The sequence below is a fragment of the Etheostoma cragini genome, chromosome 7 (genome assembly GCF_013103735.1).
Source record: "Etheostoma cragini isolate CJK2018 chromosome 7, CSU_Ecrag_1.0, whole genome shotgun sequence".
In the NCBI taxonomy this organism is placed as follows: Eukaryota; Metazoa; Chordata; class Actinopteri; order Perciformes; family Percidae; genus Etheostoma; species Etheostoma cragini.
In genome coordinates this window covers 26,139,639-26,159,405 of record NC_048413.1, presented here as the reverse complement: position 1 = coordinate 26,159,405, position 19,767 = coordinate 26,139,639, and the positions used below count along the sequence as shown (strand labels likewise).

The following is a 19,767-nucleotide window of genomic DNA, read 5'->3' as shown; positions in this document are numbered from 1 at the left end:
TATCAGTCTGCTGCTGAAGGAGCTGCTCATGGACCCCACAGTGTCATGATGAGAAAGGTTCCTTAAAACGTGTGGTCGATTCCTCCCGAGCCTTTCTCTCCTAATATGTTTGATTTCAGACGTGATATGTGATATATTTCAAATGTGGTTTATGAATTTATTAGACTTGACTTAAAGTAACATTACTGTCTTCCTTTTTAACCAACATTATACCAGAGGATCGGTCAATACCACTTCTCTTTGGACTGGGGGTCATTTTTATTTTTAAACTTTGAGATCTTTTGGAAATTGTTTATTCGAGTTGTGAACAACTTTCTGTGTGTGTTCATTTTTTATCTTTATTTAAGAGAAGTTAAATATAATTTAAGACAGTTCTCTATCTTTGAAACTGGTAAATTCACTTCAATTAAATTGTGTTTATAGTATGAAATCATAACAAGAGTTATCTCAAGACACTTTACAGATAGAGTAGGTCTAGACCACACTCTATAATTTACAAAGACCCCACAGTTCCATTAATTCCCCCGAAGAGCAAGCATTTAGTGCCACATTGGCGATGAAAATCCTCCTTTTTAGGGAGAAACCTGGGACAGACCCAGACCCGGGCTAAATGAGGACTCATGTCAAGTATAGATGTTTCAGTGTTGGGGGTTAAATTATGGAACGAACTCAATGATGAGTTGAAACTGTGTTTACGTTTCTGTTGAGTTTCAAAAAAGTTAAGCTAAGATAATTAAGGGTTATGAAGTCATTTGTTAATTATTAGGATTGTACTCAAGTTTTTAGTTTAATTTAGTTTTGTCTGATTTTAGGATGATTCTGTGGAGATTATAAAACAGGCAAAATATTTCTTATTTGGATTAGCTACAGTGACAATAATTGATTCTTCATGCATGTTAACTGGAATAAAATTACTCATCATCATCATCATCATCCCTTTGATTCCTTCTCAGTACATTGATGTGATATGCTTCCTTTTTGCATTAAAACAAAATCTTTAAATTGAACCAAGTGCAGTTGTGGTATTGGATAGTGTTGTAGTTACTGGTTTTAGATACTGGGCTGGATGTGAATGTATTTCACCTTTGGGTTGTCTTCCCGTCAAAATTGAAAATATACACTTTTGTTGACAGTTTTTATCGATGTATTGGAACTTTTTCTTGTGTTTTTGTCCCTTTTTTAACTACTTTTGCCTTTTTTTAAACAAGTTTTGTCACTTTTTTTGACGTTTTCAACACTACGTAACTCTAACTTATTAACTTTAGTTTTACAGTTATTTTTGGAATTTATGGTCAATAAACCTCATTTATGGGAAATTATACCTAATGTTTGAGTTAGAAAAGCAGAAATTAGGAATTATTTAGAATAAAATGAAAGGAATGGATGTTGATGATAATCACAGACTGGAATATGTCAACTTTTACTCAATAATATTTCAAAAACACTTCCATTTGTTTTTCAAATGCTAAAAAATTGAATAAGACGCCCCAAAATTAATGAAAGTAGAGATTTGTACTTGGCAAAGAGCGTTGGGTGGAATCAATCATGTTATTTTGGGGAATTAAAAAGACCATTGATATAGGAAAACGGGTCAATTTGACCCGAGGAACACATGAGGGTTAAACAGCTGAAGTCAGTGAGACTATGTGAAATAATTAGTTAAACTGATCCTAAAGTGAATATTCAGCTGCCCTCTGGTCCGTGATGTGGGCATTTTTATACACTACTAGCACAATAAAGGTCTGAAAGATGTTGTTACTGTCATATACAGTATCTTATCCTCTTTTGTGTGTTTGTTATTTTCCATCAGGTACAGTTGTCAGAATAGACTGCACACCGCAGTCGGGCACGCGGTGCAGCCCGTGTGTGAATGGGACCTTTATGAAAAAACCCAACGGCCTGCGTAGCTGCATCCCCTGCATCGTCTGTGACCAAGGTACGTCCGTAAGGAAGTGACTGACGTATCTCTTTCTTTCTTATTCACAACTTCCGAATTGAGTTTAAATTTAAAGAAGTAAGTTGCAGTAACATGGACAAGGTTTAAAGGAATTAGGACATATGATAACATTTGACCAAATGCTACAAATAGATTAGATTAGATTAGATTAGATTAGGTTCAACTTTATTGTCAATACACAGGTACAAGGCAACGAAATGCAGTTCTGGTCTAACCAAAAATGCAATAGCAGCAAGTACATGATATACAATGGTTCCATAAGTGCAGAACATGGATATGTCCTGAATAAATATAGAAATGAATACTACTATAAACAGAATTTTACAGATAGATTTGTCCTATGAAAATAATATATAGATAACAAGTATTGTGAACAAGATTTACAGCTAGATATGTACTGAATATTAGATACAGGTGGATATTACTATAAATGGAATTTTTACAGATATGTACAATGATCATAATATACTGATGGTTTACAGAGTTTACAGGTGAATATGTACCATGAATATATACAGGCGGCTATTATAGCCATCAGGTGATTCCCAAATCCAATACCAGTTAAGGTCGGGAACCTGTTCTAAAGGAGTAGTTACCTGGATTACTCATAAGGTTAGTTCTTGTTTTGGTACTTAGGGTATGATTAAAGCAAGCAACCTTTATTTATATGGCATCTTTCACAGACACCAGTCACAAAGTGCTTCACAGTCAAAGAAATATATATAATACAGTAAAATAAACAAAACATAAAACACCAGAATATACAAGGATAACAGATATAAGACACTTACGTTGTTTCATTTTATTTATTCTTATTTTTATTTTATTTTGTCATGTTCCTCTCTATCCGTCTTGCGTTATTGGTTATTGTTCATGCTTGGTAAATGTTTTGTATACGTGAATTGACGGAGTCATACTGTCTTTGTAAATAATACAGTGAGTAAAACAGTTAATTTAACTTTTTTTTGTAATTTATACCTTTTTTTATCTCCAGTGGGGAAAGTACAATGTACACTCTGTTCTTACGCACTACACACGCGCCTGACATACACACACATGCTCAGGTCCTGTTACATGCACTAGTGGAGAGATGTCAGAGTGAGCTGACTGGGACTGCTGGACGCCCTGAGCGGTTGGGGGGGTTTTGGTGCCTTGCTCAAGAGCACCTTGGCAGTGCCCAGGGGGTGAGCTGGCGTCCCTCAACCTACCGGTCCGGCCCCTACGGAGCCTGCGAACCCTCTGGTTCCCAACCCAACTCCGTACGGACTGAGCTACTGCCAAATAAAAACGTGTCGTGTATCTGGACTCTTTACCTAAACTGCAGTCACCCGTGAAGCACATAATCACATTATGTCAGATAATATTTAAGCTTGCATAAAATGTTTAAATGTATGAATAACAATAGTATAATGAGTTTCTTTCTGTTTGCTCTCAGGTCTCTTTGTCAAACAGGCGTGCACAGCAACGACTGACACAGTCTGTGATGTTTTAAGTGGGCATTTCTGCAAAGAGTTGATAGATGATACAGGATGTAGTGTGGCACAGAAACACACGCACTGTGCACCTGGTGAGAGGATAAAAGAACCAGGTAAGACATTTTATTTAAGTCTTCTAATGAGTAGGTCTCATTATTCAGGGTACATCATTTACATAGCACATACTGTAGTCCGGTTATTCAGCTTCGTGTCTACATGTTGCTAACAGGATCCTGGTTTCTGAGCCTTTGCGACCGCTCACGCACGTCTTTGGCTCCTCTAAATCCAGCAGATTGGTCATTTCTGTGCCAGTCTGATTTCCAGTGGCCCGGACTCTGCTGCTTTTAGCCTTTCCATCTGAGCACCAGAAATGGAAGACAAGTGATAATTTAGTTTATCTGTGTCAGACTGGTGTCAGATTTTGACTTGTTTTACAGCACACAGATCATTTTCCCATCAAGTATCATCATCAATTTTCTTTTGACTTTATCACTTAAATTTCAGCAGCTCACATAATAAATAAAATAATAAATTGAATTTGTATAGCGCTTTTCCCAAGCTCAAAGTCGCGTTACAGAGTAGAAACAGTACATGGTCAACATGAACACTGGAGTACTCCAGCTTGCAAATTTAGGTTTCTGAAACCAGGATATGATGACCTGGGCCCGTACTTATCGACGTCTCATTAACCCCTCTGAAAGTTAATCTACAGCAGGACTAAATTTACTTAAATCTCAAAATTAGGAGTTGAGATCTTGGGCCAGTTAGGACTGATTTCCTGCTCTGACGGGCTTGATAAATACACACACCATGATGACAACTGGGATACTATTGTTTATGTACCAACACTCAATGAAGGCACTGATTTGAGTCTGATTAATGATGGGTCTTCACTGGATGTTGGGTTCCTGTGTGTGACTCTCTCTGTTGTCTGTTTCTCTGTTTCTCTTAGGAACCCGGCAAACTGACACAGTGTGTGAACAGTGTCAGCCGGGCTTCTTTTCAACGGATGGAGTGAATTGCACCAATTGGACGATGTAAGAAATAGTTTATTAAGGAATGTGTTGAAATAAAGGTTAATAAAATAAAAAATAAAACAAAATGCATGCGCTACTTCATGAGCTCAGTCTGCTAATTGGATTGTTGATGAATAGTTGAGTTTTATGCTTCATATTTCATCTGTCATTGAACAAATCCTTCTTTCCTTTTAATATTGATTTGTTTTTTAATCAGTTTGATGTTACCCACTTTGTTATTTTATGATTGTGATGACACTGCAACGTGTCATTTAACACACACAAACTACTTAATCTGTCTTTCTCTTTTCCAACAGTTGCTTAGATACCCAGGTGAAGGTCAGAGAAGGAAGCAGGATCAGTGATGTTATATGTGGAACGGCCTCAAGACAGCACTACTGTTACATCCCTGTAATATTAATAGCATTAACACTCGCTGGGCTTGTGATCACAGGTTAGTGCTTGTTTTGCATCCCTAAATCTAACTGCCAATCACTAATATACCTGTAACATCTTCTCCTCCCATTTTTCCTCTCCAATGCCTCCAGTGGACGGCAGCTAATCGTTTTTAGCTAATACGTTTCTTCCTTTTGGATTTCAGGCAGACTTTTACCAAAAGAAATAAAAGTAAGTTCTCCGTATCTGTTTATCACATTTTGCACCCCATGAAATACTACTTAGAAATGTGTTAATATCATTTTGATTTCCTTTTTTCTCCAACTACATAGACTCCAGTAATGGAAGACGCTGACTAGGTTTCCGTTTATTATTCCATTTATTATAATAATAATAATGCATTTTATTTAAAGACGCCTTTCTTGGCACTCAAGAGGGAGGGGAGCGGAAGGGAGTGGGACGCTGGAGGAGATCAGACAAATATGGGGGGGGGCGAGGTTGTGGATGGCCTTGAATGCTATTAGAAGGATTTTGAATTAATATTATTCCATTTATTCCGACAGTTCGAACACCAAAGTTAAAAACATCAGTGATTATATAGATTAGAATAGATTGTTTTGGTGTATGTTGCTTAGTGTTGGGGTCTTAGAAATGTTGGCACCTTTTCAAAATATTACTACTAATAATAATAATAAATAGAATTTTCTGTAAGTTTTAACACTAAATAAAATAAAAATAGTCTTAACAAGTTTACAACTACCCATGCAGCTGAGTTCTAACAGACTAATCTACAGATATCTTGTATAATCTCATTTGTCTACAGTCTAAAATCAGCTATTTCAGCTGCTTTTATATGTTTACCTGTTTTAACTGCTCTTTAATGTTTAGTTTATTTTACTACTTTAACTTTGACTATTTTAATGTTTTTAGTGAAAGCACGTTGAATTGCCCTGTTCCTGAAATGTACAAAAAAGCTTCCAAATTCCAAGTGTCCTCATTGTTGCAATAAAAACATTTTTTCTGATTGTGAAGTTTCAAACATTTTGTGGGGCTGGGATGACATCTTATCAAACGGGGGTCCTTGGCCTCTTTGTGGAAACCCCTGACGTGGTCTGTGTAACAGGACTGACGAGGAAACTCTGCAGACCCTGTTTTGCCGTCTTGTATATATTTAAATATTTGATCTTATATTTTTTTATTATATTTTATTATTATTATTATTTCATGTATATTGTATGTATGTATATTTTTTGTGCTGCTGTAAGACTGTAATTTCCAATTTATCGGGATCAATAAATATCTATCTATCTATTCATCCAGGAGGTAACCACATCCAGAAGAGGGCAGTAGTGCAACACTAAGGCTGCCAGGTGCAACTTTAAGAGAAGAAGAAGGACGTCAACGTCATTTCCGGGATGCAATACAGTCGGTAGTGGGCTGCTGGTAGCTGTAAACGCTGCGACATTTAGCTAGTTTAGTTCCAGTTTTAGTTGACAGCGCGTCAGAAGAAAACAATATACAGGCGTTTGTTTATGAGCGGTATGTGTCCACGGTGTTAACGTAGAGCCGACCGGACGCCGTTGAAATGAAGAAAAAGAGCTCCGAGAAAAAACGCCATGTGGTGGCATGGACCAACAAAGCTGAGTGGGACCAGGTTCTGGAGTATCTTTACTCGAAGGACTCCGCCTTGCAGAGGTACGCCCTGCAGAGGATATCGGCTTGGAAAGGCAGGTATGCCAACAGCACCCCTGTGGCAGTGGACTGCACCGCGGACCTGGTGAGGTGCCAGGTGCTGGACCGGTCCGGACAGCTGGACGGGGATGATCTGGTCTTGCTTTACGGAGCAGGTCTGGTGAGGTTCGTTAATCTGATCACGGAGCGACAGCAGGGCCGAGTAGCCCGCCCACTGAGGCGGCTGGCCGGGAACCTAAACATCCCAGAGTGGGTCGTGGACCTGAGGCACGATTTCACACACAGGAAGCTCCCTACCTTGAAATGGTGTCGAAAGGGATGCAAGGTGGTGCTAGAGTGGCTCCAGCAGGAGTACTGGTCCAGGCAGTTGGGAGGTGGGCCTAATGAGGACTGGGAATCAGAGTCGGATGGAGAGGAGGAAGAGAGTGACCTAAAACGCCAGGAGGACGAGCTCCTCGCCAGGCAGAAAGAAATGGAGGCCTACAAGAATGCACGTGAACTTCTGATATCGTTTGAAAAGGAGCAGTACCAGGCTTTCAACGGGCTTCCTGAAGACAAAGAGAAGAACTTGTGGCCCGCCCCCTTTGCAGACATGAGCTGGCTACTAGGGGAGATCAAGCAGTTCGCCCTGCAGTCCAGTAATCTGCTGGTTGATGTGCTGCTGGAGGACGGGTTTCTGGTTCCTACTGTGGAGCAACTGGAGACGTTGGGCTGCGATCCGTCCGACAACGCCAGTCCCACTGGACCCAGACTGTCCCAGACCTTCCTGCGTTTTTGGCTGCCGCTGCTGAAGATGCTCAACTCGCCGGCCTTCATCCATCTCCTTCTGGAGAAGCTGTTCGGTGAGTTGAAGGTGCTCACCAAAGAGCAGAATGATCACCGGGCTTTCTATCTTTCTGGTTGGATTGCAGAAATCATCCTCTGTAACGGCAACAAATTTGAATACCACTTTGAAACCAAGGGGCAGAAGAAGGCCAGAATGAAGGACCGGGTCTTTGTAAACCGCATCCAGCTGAGGTGGCAGCAGCTGCTGTCGGCGTGCCTGGATGCTCCCTGCGTCAGCACGCCTCATCTGCTCCAGTTAATCCTGGACGACATGGAGCACCCTCTCCCTCTGGAGACCCGACAGAGGCTGTTCCAGCTCTGCTCCATCTACACACAGTCGTCCCATTCAGAATGCGGTTCTTCTCCGGAACCGAACCAGCAGCCCATATACACGCTGGAGAGTCTGCACGAGAAGCTGCAGCGGTCACGCCGCCGCCCCGCGGCTGCAGCGGAGCGGAGCGAGTCCTCCCAGGAGTACAGTTGGGCAGATGCTCACGCTGAGAAAGCCAGGTTGCTCAGAGGCTCTCCGTGGCAGCTGTGCAGCGACAAGGTTTTGTGGAAGAACTATCCTCTTGGGAAAGTCCCCGGGCAGTCCGATGACCCCTCATGCCTCATGGTGGAGAACTACTCCACGATGACTGTGTTTGACCAGCCGGTGGAGTTGGAGAGCAACGCCACGCACAGCGTCACAGGAGCCCCCGTGAGATCAGCTGATGGCCTTCTGTGGAACCACAGTGATGTTAACAAGCTTAAATCGGGACTGCAGCTGTTTTGAGTTGTGAAATATGGAAATATAGTCCTGTAGCCTCTGACACATTGTTGACAAATGGAAACAAAATGGTCTAAATATGTTCACTTCGATACTTAACAGTTTGTTGCAGGATAACTAATGTGTCAAGCAGCGTAAGGGTCCCTTATCATTCATCAGACATAACTAATCCAGCATTTTTAATGTGAGGATTTGCTGTTTTTCTGTTTACTATCATTTAGGATAGCAACTAATAATTATGCTTCATTACTAATTCTTTTGTTGATTAATAAAATGTCAGAAACTACTGAAAATGGCTATTATAATATCGCAGAGGCCAAGGGGAAATTTAAAAAAAAAATAATAATAAAAATAAAATAAGAATTCATGTTTCTGACATTTTGCAGACCAAACAATTTATAAGTTAATTTAAAATAATAATCAGTTATTTGATATGCACAATTCAGAAAATGTCAGGATTTGATTCAAAATCGAATTTTTTATTATTTAAAACCGATTCTCAAAAAAGGATTCACAGTATGTTCTTGTTACTTTTGCCATGTGATAGTATACACATCATTACAAAACTAAATAATTAAAATAAAAAATGACTCAATTTTGAAACTGTAGAGCTTGATTATTTGGATTTTTTGCACACCCCTATGTTTTATGCTGTCTCAATATTTCCAGTTGGTGGAACGTGCCGAGATATAACACCTTATGAAACATCATATACTGCACGTGACAAGGTAAGAATGTGGGTGGAGTTTGGAAATGGTTGATTCATTAAGATGGTGTACAGTTTACATTTCTTCCACCTGTCATGCTAGTGAACAGACGCTTTTCATACAGTCGTACGAAGTGTTTTGGAGTGGATGCCTTGCAGTTGAAAACCTTTGCAGAGAAGACATTGTTGTAAACACGAGGTAGTTTTTTGTTAAACATGTTCTTCTTCGCACTTATATTCAATAAAACAGTTTTCTGCTGAAGGAGTGTGATTGTGCTCTTTTTGAGTGTAAGCTTTATGGAGCTGAATGCCAGCATGTGTGTTTAGGAAGGATATATCCAATGTGGAGAATGGCTGATTGTTGCATATCGATCAGACACTGTCTGTTGTGTTACTGCCGGCTAATGGGTCCACATTTAAAGAATTCACCTGAAAGGTAAAAGAGAACTTAACATACAAATATCATAACCTTTCTACTTATATATCACGTAAGCCAATTTAGTAGGATTAGGACTGAGTACAAATGAAAAAATCATGCAGAATTAGGGCTGTGCAAATAATTGGATTTTGATTTTTGTATCACCAAAAATAGTATAATTGAGAAAAAAATGATTATGTTGCCATGTTTTGTTTTGCAAGAACTCTCTTTTTTTGTCTTGTGTATTTACTTACTGTTTACAACCTTTCCCAGCTGGGTGCATAGGCCTACTGCTCAAAACCAACATGAAAAAACAAATTAAAGTTCCTCAGCATTTAGTTTTGTTGTTAAACTGTGAGTAAAATGAGTCAACATGAGTCAAATGTAATGTTATTCTAAGGTACCGTCTATGTGCTGGATTTTTCCTTAGGCATCGCTATTAAACCCACTGAGGTTGACTTTATTGTTCATATTTTAGCACAATGTTTAGAAATGACAGTAGGCTGGTAGTGGTCATAGTGAGTGAAAATATGACGTGAGATGCAATATTGTGTTATGTATCTGGAATTGTTCATTAGCTGTAAAGTTATGTGTGATATCTGTAAAAGCTGAACCGATCACGGTAGTAAAACAAATCTTATTCTGATCCAAAGACACTTTCTGTGAGATAAAGCACACTAAAAGATTATACCCTGGACACTATATCCATTACATCAAAAAGTTAATGATTAATCATGTTAACTAATCTTGATTATTACGTTTTCTTTTTATAATAGCCCTATAAAGCACATAACAGGATAGATTCTAAGAATATTTACACCTTTAAAAATAGTAACACCTGTATAAAATGTAACATAACATCTAAGAATTCAAATACTACTTTATGATGCTTACAATTTGTAATTTCTCTGAGACTGTAAGAGTGTTATTGACTTGTCTGGTCTTTTATGAATGCGCAGCTGCGCTAAATATAGACTCCATAAATAAGTGCGCCATACTGAAAACGTAGTTGTCCACTGGGCACAGTTCAGTAGGACTTTTATTTTGAAAACTGTGTGCGGAAGTGTCTACCCAGGTCGTCCTTGTCGGTCTCGCCTTCAGTAGACTGCGCCATTGTCTCTTCTTTTTCTAGGTTTTTCCGCGTTTGAACAAGGACTTCAATAACCAGCACAGTTTCGTCGAATGACGCTGTTGCTGGATTTTTTTATTTTTTATTATTGCATTTATTTTTTAAACACGACGGTAAGTTGTTGATTGAAGAAGTGCGGTTAAAAGATGCTGCGTCATTTCTGGCTTCTGCGCCTCATGGCTTTAAGTCAACGTTAGCTTGGTTAGCTTTAACGCAAACAGAGTGCACTTGCTAGCTAGTTAGCTAGCTAAATAGGCTAACGTTACCCAGCTGAATAAGATGAACAATGCCGCCGTGGGTGAGTTAGCTAGCTAGATGTTAAGTTTTTATTTGAATGCACCAGGACACCCAGCAGAGACACTTAAATTAATGTTAGATACATAGCTAAACTAACGTTAGCTGGATGCTAAAGCAGATGTGCTGCTAAGACAATCAAGGCCTTGTGAGTAAAGCTAGCTAGCTAGCTAATGTGCCGAATATCAGATGTCTTTCTTTCTCGATTTGACTAATACTTCAGCTAATTATTGCAACAGTGGGGGATTGTTTTTCGTTAGGTGCATGTGTGACAGTGTGCATCATGCTATAGAGTGTAATTGTATAGCATTGTATAGCTAGCTATTGCTAACCTTGCTAGGTAACAGGAAGCTAACGCTGGACCTGGCTTCAACAAGAAGTCAGTTACGTTGGTATTACGTTTAGTCAACACCCCCCGTAACAATGTGGCGTTTTGCACATTGTTAGGTTTACTGCACTTAAAACTTTACATTAACTGTGCCTCGCTAACGACTTACGAAGTTTATAACCATTCAAAAGAGCTAGCTTTATTGCGAAAATGTTGATAACATAACAATCACAAAGTGTCAAGTATGGCACATACTTAATACCACTCAGTCCACACTGAGCTATTGATTTGTCTAGAGTCCACAGCAAAAATGTTAAGCTTCTTGCTTAGTCAATTATGAAATGGTGACAAGCACTCAGGTTTAGTTAAAAACCTTTTACTGTTATACAAATGCTAACGTTCCCTTAAAAAATGAAGTAGTTAATTGCTACTGGATTGCAAACTAACAACACGTTTGTTGTCTTAACAGGTAAGAAGTCAAGACTAGTCTTCTGGACAGCTTACTTGCGGTTCCACTGTCAAACCACGATGATTACCAGAAGAAGAGGGCACGTTGTGAACAACACAGAGGTGCATCCTCAGGAGGTTAAAGTGGTAGATGTCGTGGAAACGGTCGAAGATCTCCCATGTCCATATGAGGCGTTCCCAGCTGACGATATTAACGCTGCTGGGATTGAGCTCGATGACCTGTTTGGAATTGAAGACTTAAAATGGACACTTGGAAGAGACACTACCTCCTCGCTCTTCGATATTGAGTTGGCGGAGCTTGGCACGTGCAATGCCAAGGACCAAGATTCTGAGATGGATGTTTCAACGGCCTCGTCTCCAGAGAGAACGTCGGCCGAATCGAAGATGAACAGGAAAAACCAGTCAAGTCACATGATCAACAAAAATGCCATCGCCGCCAGATTGAATCGTCTCAGGAAGAAAGAATACGTGGACAACTTGGAGAAGAAAGTTTGCGTTCTGTCGTCGGAAAACAACATGCTCAAACAGGAAAACTCTCAGCTGACTAAGAGAGTGGAGGAGTTGGAGGATGAGACCAGGTACCTGAGAGCTGTGCTGGCCAATGAGAGCATGTTAGCCCAGCTCTTGTCCAGGCTGAGCGGTGTGAATGGGATGAAATTATCTTCTTCGCTTTTCCAGGGGCCCAAATCGAACGACCATGACTATGCCTTACCCAGGAAGCGTGTGAAAGTGGAGGAGAAAGAGACAGCCGGTGGCGTGTGTCTGCATGTGGACAAGAACCACGTCTCAGTGGAGTTCTGCACCAAGTGTGCAGAGAGTGCAAGCACATCGCTCAAAATGTAGGGTCAAGTACTTATCTGTTTTCAGATTTTGAGACTGAACTTGCTATGACTCTGTACTGAACTTCTTGAGGGTGGATGAAACACCGTTGACTTAGTTAAGATTACCTAAGAACTGCTCAATGTGCATGTGTATTTTGTGAAATTATGGATTGAATACACGTTACTGCTAAACCTTGTTGACAGTTTCTTCTAGGTAATGGTTGATCCACCATGCGGGAAGAGTGGCTTTCTGAACATCTTTACCTGCTTGACTCCATGGTAAGGATCAGACAAGAAAAGATTTTTTTTTTTTTACAGGCATGAGGCATTCAGCAGCAACCTTTAGTACTTCTATTTTTATTTAAAAAAAAAAAAAAAATCCCAGTTAGTGGATTTTGAGACCTTTATACATTTTTCTGTAAATAGCTTGTTGCAGGAGATTATTTTAGTTAACATTTTACAAAGAGTTAAATCAAAGAATCCTAAATTCTACAATGTTAAGATAAAGGTGAAGCTCCACAAAGATTGATCTCGACTCAGCAGCCAAATTGGAAATGCAAAAAAATAAATAAAAGATAAGACTGGGTTAGACCTGATCTCTTTGTGAACCGGCACCATTGTACAAAAGAATGCTTTCATTTAGCGCCACCTATTTTTCTTTATGCTAAAGTGGATTCTGCTGGTGGAAGGGGAAGAGGCTGGACAAGCTGCTGCCAACGTGGCCTGGTATTTTTTTAAAGGTAGTATCGGTAACAAATGGTATACGTAATTATATTTTACCAATACTCCACAACATCTGTAGCTCTTGTCAGCGTAACTCATGCACTGTTGTGCTTGACTGCTGTTGCTCCATTACTAGTGATGCTATCAGAGGCTTAACAGTCTCATCATGTCTTGACATATTGGAATGTGTTAATTAAATGCATCCAAAATTATCTGAATAAGTGGTGAAATTGCCAGTTGTGTAATTAAATGTAAATGTGTATATAACTTTGAATACGTTTTTGTTGGAGGCAAATGGCCCTGATGTTGGACAAATAAATCATATTTTCATTATGTTTGAGTTACAAATATTTACTGTGTCTTGTTCTGTACTGTTGATATTAATGCATCTCTCTTTCTTTTTCTAAACAGCAAGCTCTGCCGATAATGGTCTTACTTTTCCTGAACAGTTGGGTCAAGTCTGGTAAAGGTTGTCTAAACAAAATGACCGAGACCTCATTTGATGGAAGTACAAGGCATGCAGCCTGCCCACAGGGATTAATCATCCTGCCCATGTTTTAGCCCATTTAAAGGAGACTTCCGGCCGATTTCAACATGTAGCTCTGTTGTTTGGATATTTGGAGTGCTGTCGGTAGCGAGACAAATGAAAACAATCGGTGCTGCCAACACTGTGTTATCCTCCCGCTAGCGTTAGCCCCCAACAGGCTCAAACAGGGCAAGTTTTAAACTTGCTTTTAGCCTCTAAACATGCTCAAAATGTCATTAAAAGTGCCTCCCTATGTGCAGTTATTCCTTCCGAGTGAACACAGGGAATCTGTCTGCTGTAGATGTGAAGGAAATGCATGAAAGTTGTACTAATTCAGTTGTGTTTAGTTCCTGTGTTGAGATGGTAGCTAGAGTGCTTAGGGACCGTCTACAAACTACAACACAGAAAAGAGATATAAAATATTTTCAAAAATAAGCATTTAAGTGCTGTAGTACAACTAGCAGGAGATAAGTTATAATTGAGGCACATTTGGAGACCCTACTTAATTTAATCATTAAATTGATAGCCTACATATTTTAGTTTTATCTCTGTTTTGTGTTGTAGTTTGTAGACGTCCCCTAAGCACTGCAGTCTCAACACAGGAACTAAACACAGCTGAATTAGCACAACTTTCCTGCTTTTATTTTTCACATCTTCTGAAGTCCGGTTCCCTGTGTTCACTCGGAAGGAATAACTGCACATGGGTAGGCACTCTTAATGACATTTTGAACATGTTAAGAGTCTAAAAACATGTTTAAAACTTACCCTGTTGGGTGCTCACTCTAGCAGGAGGATGACACCGTGTAGGCAGCACCAATTGGTTGGTTTTCTCTCAACTGTCAGACCTCATTTTACAAACAACAGAGCTACGTGGTGGAATCGACCGGAATTCTCCTTTTAACTTAAAACCATAGATAGCATAGCTTTTTTTTTTCTTTTAAATTTTATAATAGACCTTTTTTCACCGCAGGCATTTGGACATGGCATAGTAGGAAAAGCACAGGTGAAATTTAACAATAATAATAATAATAGTAATACATTTTTTTTTTTTTGAAGTCCCTTTACATTTCAAATGAAATCTCAAAGTGCTACAGTAGCAAAGAGTTAAAAACAGTTTCCAGAATATAACAAAATCAACAAGCAATAATAAAACACAATAAGACTAAAATTAAAAAATCACTGTTAAAAGGCCTTTTGGAATAGGAATGTCTTATTAAAAATAAGAACCTTATTAAAAATCTCCACAGTTCGTGGGGCCCTTAGGGTCTCTGGGAGTGTATTCCAGAGCCGTGGGGCGACTGCCTGGAAGACCCTGTCTCAGTTCCATGAAGTGTCCCAGTACCTCCCTTTTAAGATGAATGCAGCCATCATTTTTATTAAATAACACCTGTGCTTTTACTACTATGACGAGACAAAATGTGTTCAGTGGAAAAGGTGTACTATTAATATTTGGTGGGTTATTTTCATGGGCCTGGGTCAGTCTGCTTAAAGGGATAGTTTGGATTTTTTGCAGGGGGGTTGTATGAGATACTTATACACAGTCAGTGTATTAGTTACAGTAGAACACGCCCCGAGCTTGGAGATGCACACACACGAGTACCAACACGGAAGCTAAGCAACGTACTGCTGTGGACAGAGACAGTAGCTAAACCTTATGTCACCCAAACCTTAAATCATTATTGGCATCGAGTGCACTGTAAATTTAGATAATTTTCCCCGCTCTACTTGTTGTCAGACACTTTTTGGATAAGGAACTGAAGCCGTTACACCCAACTTTGCTCTAGTCAATGCCGCCAGACCCCTTTTGACGAAATTGTAATTTTAGAGGAGTGAATATCGAAGAGTAGACATTATTTCAGGAAAGTGCTGTCCGACCGCGAGGTAAATCAGTGGAAAATGTTCTACCACAGCGTTTGTTGTGTCCTTGTTTCAGATGGCGGGTGCAGGTCCGTGTAGCACGCTGCTGTCGCCATCTGAACGAGGAGACGGAAACACTGGTGTCACTGCTAACCACACAGACCAGCTCTTCAGACGGTTTTTACAGTAAATGTCCGTTCCCTGAAAAAATGCCCGCCTAGCTGCTAGCGTGGCACGCCGTTACGCTCTTCTTCTACCTGGCTGGTAGTCTGGGCCTAGGTCTGGCGCATATGCAACTCCAAGCAAAGAAGAAATCGAAGTAAGATGCCTCACTCGGTAGCTAAAACGAAGAGCTCAACCAACTCGGCATGTATGAACTTTCTTAAGCCAAGTGTTGTGTTATCTGTACGTTTTATAAGCTGTCCGTGTGTGTATCTACGCTGTTTACAGCAAGCATACACATACACGCCACTTGCCGTATTACCGCAAGAAGGTGTTATTGTGACAAGAAAGCTATGGTTGAGTTTAGGAGAAAAAAAATGGTTGGCTTTATTAAAAAAGAAAGTGACAGTTGAGGAAAAGTCACGTGCAGAACGTGCTCCTCGGCCTCTTGGATTAAAGTCCTCTGAGGTGAAAGTCCTGTGTTTTACCAATTTACCATCAACCTCCCCACGCAGATTTTTCCGCCCTTTCATACTAGCTACGGCGTAAATTAACACGCAGTCGCAGGTTAATTTCAGTCAATGCAGCCCAAACGTTGTTGATAAACAAGCTAAAATAACGAGCATGCGTCTTTATAACACGCCGATAATGGCATACAAATTGGCGTGTCCTATATGCCAGTTTATGAGATCAGTCTGGCTCAACACAAAGGGTGAAAAGAGGAGCTGCAGCAATGTGCAGTATGACAAATGTTTTTTGTGTGAAAATTAAGCCATTTAAAGCTATTCTGGTACAACCTTTAAATTCAATGATGAACCTTGAAATGAGCAGAAAATGAGCACTTTCACCAGTTAGGCTGTTTTATAAATAGAAATGATGAGATTCTGCACTTTTGCTTTTCACTTTGACACCAAAACCTCCGCCACGATCACGTCGGTCTACTCAGAGAACGACCAGAGATGGCACAAGTACTCACTTCTCGTACTCAGGTAGAAGTACGGATACTTGTGTTAAAAAATACTCTGTAAAAGTAGAAGTACAGATACTTGTGTCAACCCTTGTGTTGTCTTCCCGTCAACCATGAAAACAAGTTATCACAATTTCTGACATTTTTGTCACTTTTTCAATGTTACGGGTGCTTTTTTTAAATGTTTTTTTCCAAAGTTATTTGATATTTCTTATGTTGACATTTTCAGCCTATTTCCACGGCTCATTTTAATGTGATGAAAAAACTGAAAAAAGGGTCAAATTTAACCCGAGGACAACATGAGGGTTTAAAAATACTCTGGTAAAGGTAGAAGTACAGATTTAACTTCTTTTACTCAAGTAAGAGTAAACACAGGGTTGGAATTTTACCACTAAAGAGTAAAATAAATATATAGGGCGGACTTGCCTAGAAGTTTCATGGGATTTATGATTGCCTCAGTGGGACATTTCAATACAAAGTTACACATTTTTAGAAAGATTGTGCACTTCAGGCACGGTTTTCAGGAGATGGCTGCAGGTGATGAAGGGGAACATTAACGGTAAGGTGAGAGATTTAACCTTATAGTAAAACATTGTTTAGGTTGACATATTCACTGATTGTATGGTTTTTGTGTACAGCTTTCTGTAAAACTTCAACAAGGCTTTTATAAACTTAATCATAACTTAAATTTTTGAATTACTTGAGTGATGAATTTGATTTTTTTTGTTTTTGTTTTATATTTGAGCATCATCTGCCTGTTTATGTTTGTTAGGTTTTATTCTGAATACTGAAGCACTTTTACAAGATGTCTTCCTGAGTGCTAAAATTGAATCATTTAATTGAAATGTTACTGCGATGATGGTTTGCAGATATCCTACATGGGATATATATAAATACAAATGCCTACAGTTGTGCGTATGGGCCTTATGAGTGGGGGGCGGGCACAAATATGGATATGCAGACAGGTGTGTTCCTACGTCTAATTACGGCTAACCGTGGGAGGGGGAATACGGCACAGTGATAGAGACTTTATATAAGTGAATTAGACGTATATTACTGCTTTATAATCCTGACAAAGATAATGCATCTTCATATTTCCGCTTTGTGCGTCAATCTGCGGAGAGCTTTACGCATCATGGACTCCTAATTCTAGTCTCCAGTAACCATAGCGACGGTTATGTGATTAAAAATAGGGTTCAGAAAACATTAGAGTCCCTTGAAGAAGTGTGCTCCGGACAGAGGCGCGTGCCCCCCCACTGAAAGCTCGCTTCGACTTAAAGTGACAGGTCATCTCACCCAAGATTCAGGTAGACGGAAAATCATTTTTTTTTTTAATTTCATTTAATTTTTTTTAGGTTTTTCCATCCAAAACACTGCTCTTTTAACTAAAGTGTTCATAAACAATTCCAAATATAGGGCTGCACACCACTAGTCTACACTCTGTATGTGAATATCGGGTCGTTGGGATGTTTGTTTTCACCATGCAAAATGAAATCAGCACTTACAGGATGTCATGCAGCTGATGTGACGCAGCCCGTCATGGACGTCGTCAGGTATATTTTGGAAGGGGGGGGGGTCTGAAGCTACCCCAAAATGTTCTAAGCACCCCCCTCCCATAATAATTTTTTACAGTGCACTCTTTACCACTCACTACCAGGAATCCCTCTTCTCCATCTGTTGGTGTCGCTGCGCCCTGCAGGCTGTTTGATTTTTATTTCACCAGCTGGTCGACATGACGGTGGTTTAGAGACAGTTCTTCTAACATGCATATCTCGCCAGGTCTGGGCAACTAAATCATTTAATGATTATATTATATATGCTATATTCTGACCAACTTAACATTCTGCATTCATTTACTGTAATAAATTAAACAAGTATGTAGACGGTGCCTAAATGTAGACAAGGCTATACAAGAGCATCCATACAGTACATATATATATATATATATACTAGAACTTCTATTCATCTCGCCATCAGGTTCTTAAATTCAGACATACTTTAAATAGGATCCTTGTGAACCATGTTGCAACGAGCTGGTTCAGCGTATCATGCCTGACTGGAGGAGTGGGTTTTTCTGGCCTAACCCAGCTTTGATGGATCTAAAAGCTAAGATTTAGGAAGGGAAAGTTTTGCATAGCCTCGGGACTAAGCCAGTCAGCCAATCATGGCAATCCTATACCGAGTAACTTCTTGAGTCACCCAATCATGATTCACAGTTTGCGCTGCTGCCCCTGCGTAGCATACTTGATTATGAGAAATCTTTGTGTTGGCGTTGTAACCTCTGCTGGATTTCTGAGGACTATGGTTACCTGGTCCTCAGATGTCTGCAGGGTAAATCCAGACCGCTATCTAGACTATCTGTCCAATCTGAGTTTTCTGTTGCATGACTAAAACCACTTTTGAACGTACACATGTTCCACCAAAACAGGTTATCTTGCAGCGACACCGTGGCTCTGTCTGGTGCGTAGTGCCGCCCAATAACACGGGACTGGTTCGAAGAAATGCCAATAAACCAGAGCACGTTTATCTTCCATCCTGGAGAGCTGTGTCAGACCCTCCTCCTCGGCGCTGTGGATGAAGGTCTGGCAACGCAAGACTATTAGAAAAGTGACATTAATTTACATTATTTTATATTTAACAACTAAAAGTCAAACTTGTGAATACACGCAAGTCATCTAAGTCATCATGCCTCCAGTCAAGTCTCAAGTTGTTTATTTTCAAGTCATGGAAACGGTGTCAAAGTCCACGTCTCTGTTTTCTTCTTCTCCAGAGGTTTAAAATGTAAGTACAGACTCGCATCCTTGTGAACAAACAACACAGGACCACACAGACTTTGTCAAAGTTATTATTGTAGAATACTTTGATGTATTTTTTTCTTTCATACAGACAAAAGGTGTTGGACTTAATTCCCATTAAATTCTCTTAGATTTCCATACAGATTTAGTCTACAGTATACAGGTGTGTTCTTTCTCATATATAGATATTTATTCGCTTAAATAACAGGCAGGTAACTCTTTAATATATTCAATAGTCTTTATGTTTTTTCTCTTCTTTTTTTTTGGTCTTTTTTCATTTCAGCACAGTTAAGGCTGCATTTTCTGTCTGCAGAACAGCGCTGCGTTGTGCAAGAAGGGGGACCATTCCACACACAATATTTACAACAGTATGTATAATGAAAAATGTAAAACGTTAATTTCTTCCCATCGTAACATGGCAGTAAATAGTTGTAGCAGATCTA

The 19,767-nt window shown here is 39.7% G+C and overlaps 3 protein-coding genes across 7 annotated transcripts in view; all 3 read left to right on the top strand.

Annotated features, from left to right (window-relative positions):
• Nucleotides 1-5,654, top strand: part of LOC117947200 (tumor necrosis factor receptor superfamily member 14-like) — a 7,603-nt gene extending 1,949 nt beyond the window's left edge. The window contains exons 3-9 of one of the 4 annotated variants that reach the window (XR_004657182.1): nt 1,811-1,936; nt 3,393-3,545; nt 4,385-4,469; nt 4,766-4,902; nt 4,997-5,075; nt 5,177-5,212; nt 5,385-5,654. Coding sequence is in view for 2 of the 4 variants with exons in the window: in XM_034875868.1 (XP_034731759.1) it covers nt 1,811-1,936; nt 3,393-3,545; nt 4,385-4,469; nt 4,766-4,902; nt 5,050-5,075; nt 5,177-5,203 (554 nt within the window). In the remaining 2 variants the exon portion in view is untranslated. Of the gene's footprint in view, nt 1-1,810; nt 1,937-3,392; nt 3,546-4,384; nt 4,470-4,765; nt 4,903-4,996; nt 5,213-5,384 lie in introns of those variants that run through there. The other 3 variants (XM_034875868.1, XR_004657181.1, XM_034875869.1) reach the window with 3 other exon arrangements.
• Nucleotides 5,655-6,240: 586 nt separating this feature from the next.
• las1l (LAS1 like ribosome biogenesis factor) lies at nt 6,241-8,202 on the top strand. The gene has a single exon (XM_034875836.1). The coding sequence runs from the start codon at nt 6,430-6,432 to the stop codon at nt 8,134-8,136; it is 1,707 nt and encodes a 568-aa protein (XP_034731727.1). The 5' UTR covers nt 6,241-6,429; the 3' UTR covers nt 8,137-8,202.
• A 2,034-nt stretch (nt 8,203-10,236) lies between these two features.
• crebzf (CREB/ATF bZIP transcription factor) lies at nt 10,237-13,368 on the top strand. Of its 2 annotated transcripts, XM_034875862.1 has the most exons (4): nt 10,237-10,496; nt 11,475-12,312; nt 12,499-12,573; nt 12,965-13,368. In XM_034875862.1, the coding sequence occupies exons 2-3, from the start codon at nt 11,534-11,536 to the stop codon at nt 12,506-12,508; spliced, it is 789 nt and encodes a 262-aa protein (XP_034731753.1). In that variant the 5' UTR covers nt 10,237-10,496; nt 11,475-11,533; the 3' UTR covers nt 12,509-12,573; nt 12,965-13,368. The 2 variants fall into 2 exon arrangements, with proteins under 2 accessions (XP_034731753.1, XP_034731754.1); XM_034875863.1 differs by having other exon boundaries at nt 11,475-12,573; nt 12,965-13,367.
• The last annotated feature ends 6,399 nt before the right edge of the window (nt 13,369-19,767 follow it).

Excerpts from the sequence above, each read along its gene's own strand:
- las1l (XM_034875836.1), top strand. The coding sequence starts at position 6,430 with ATGAAGAAAAAGAGCTCCGAGAAAAAACGCCATGTGGTGGCATGGACC.
- crebzf (XM_034875862.1), top strand. The coding sequence starts at position 11,534 with ATGATTACCAGAAGAAGAGGGCACGTTGTGAACAACACAGAGGTGCAT.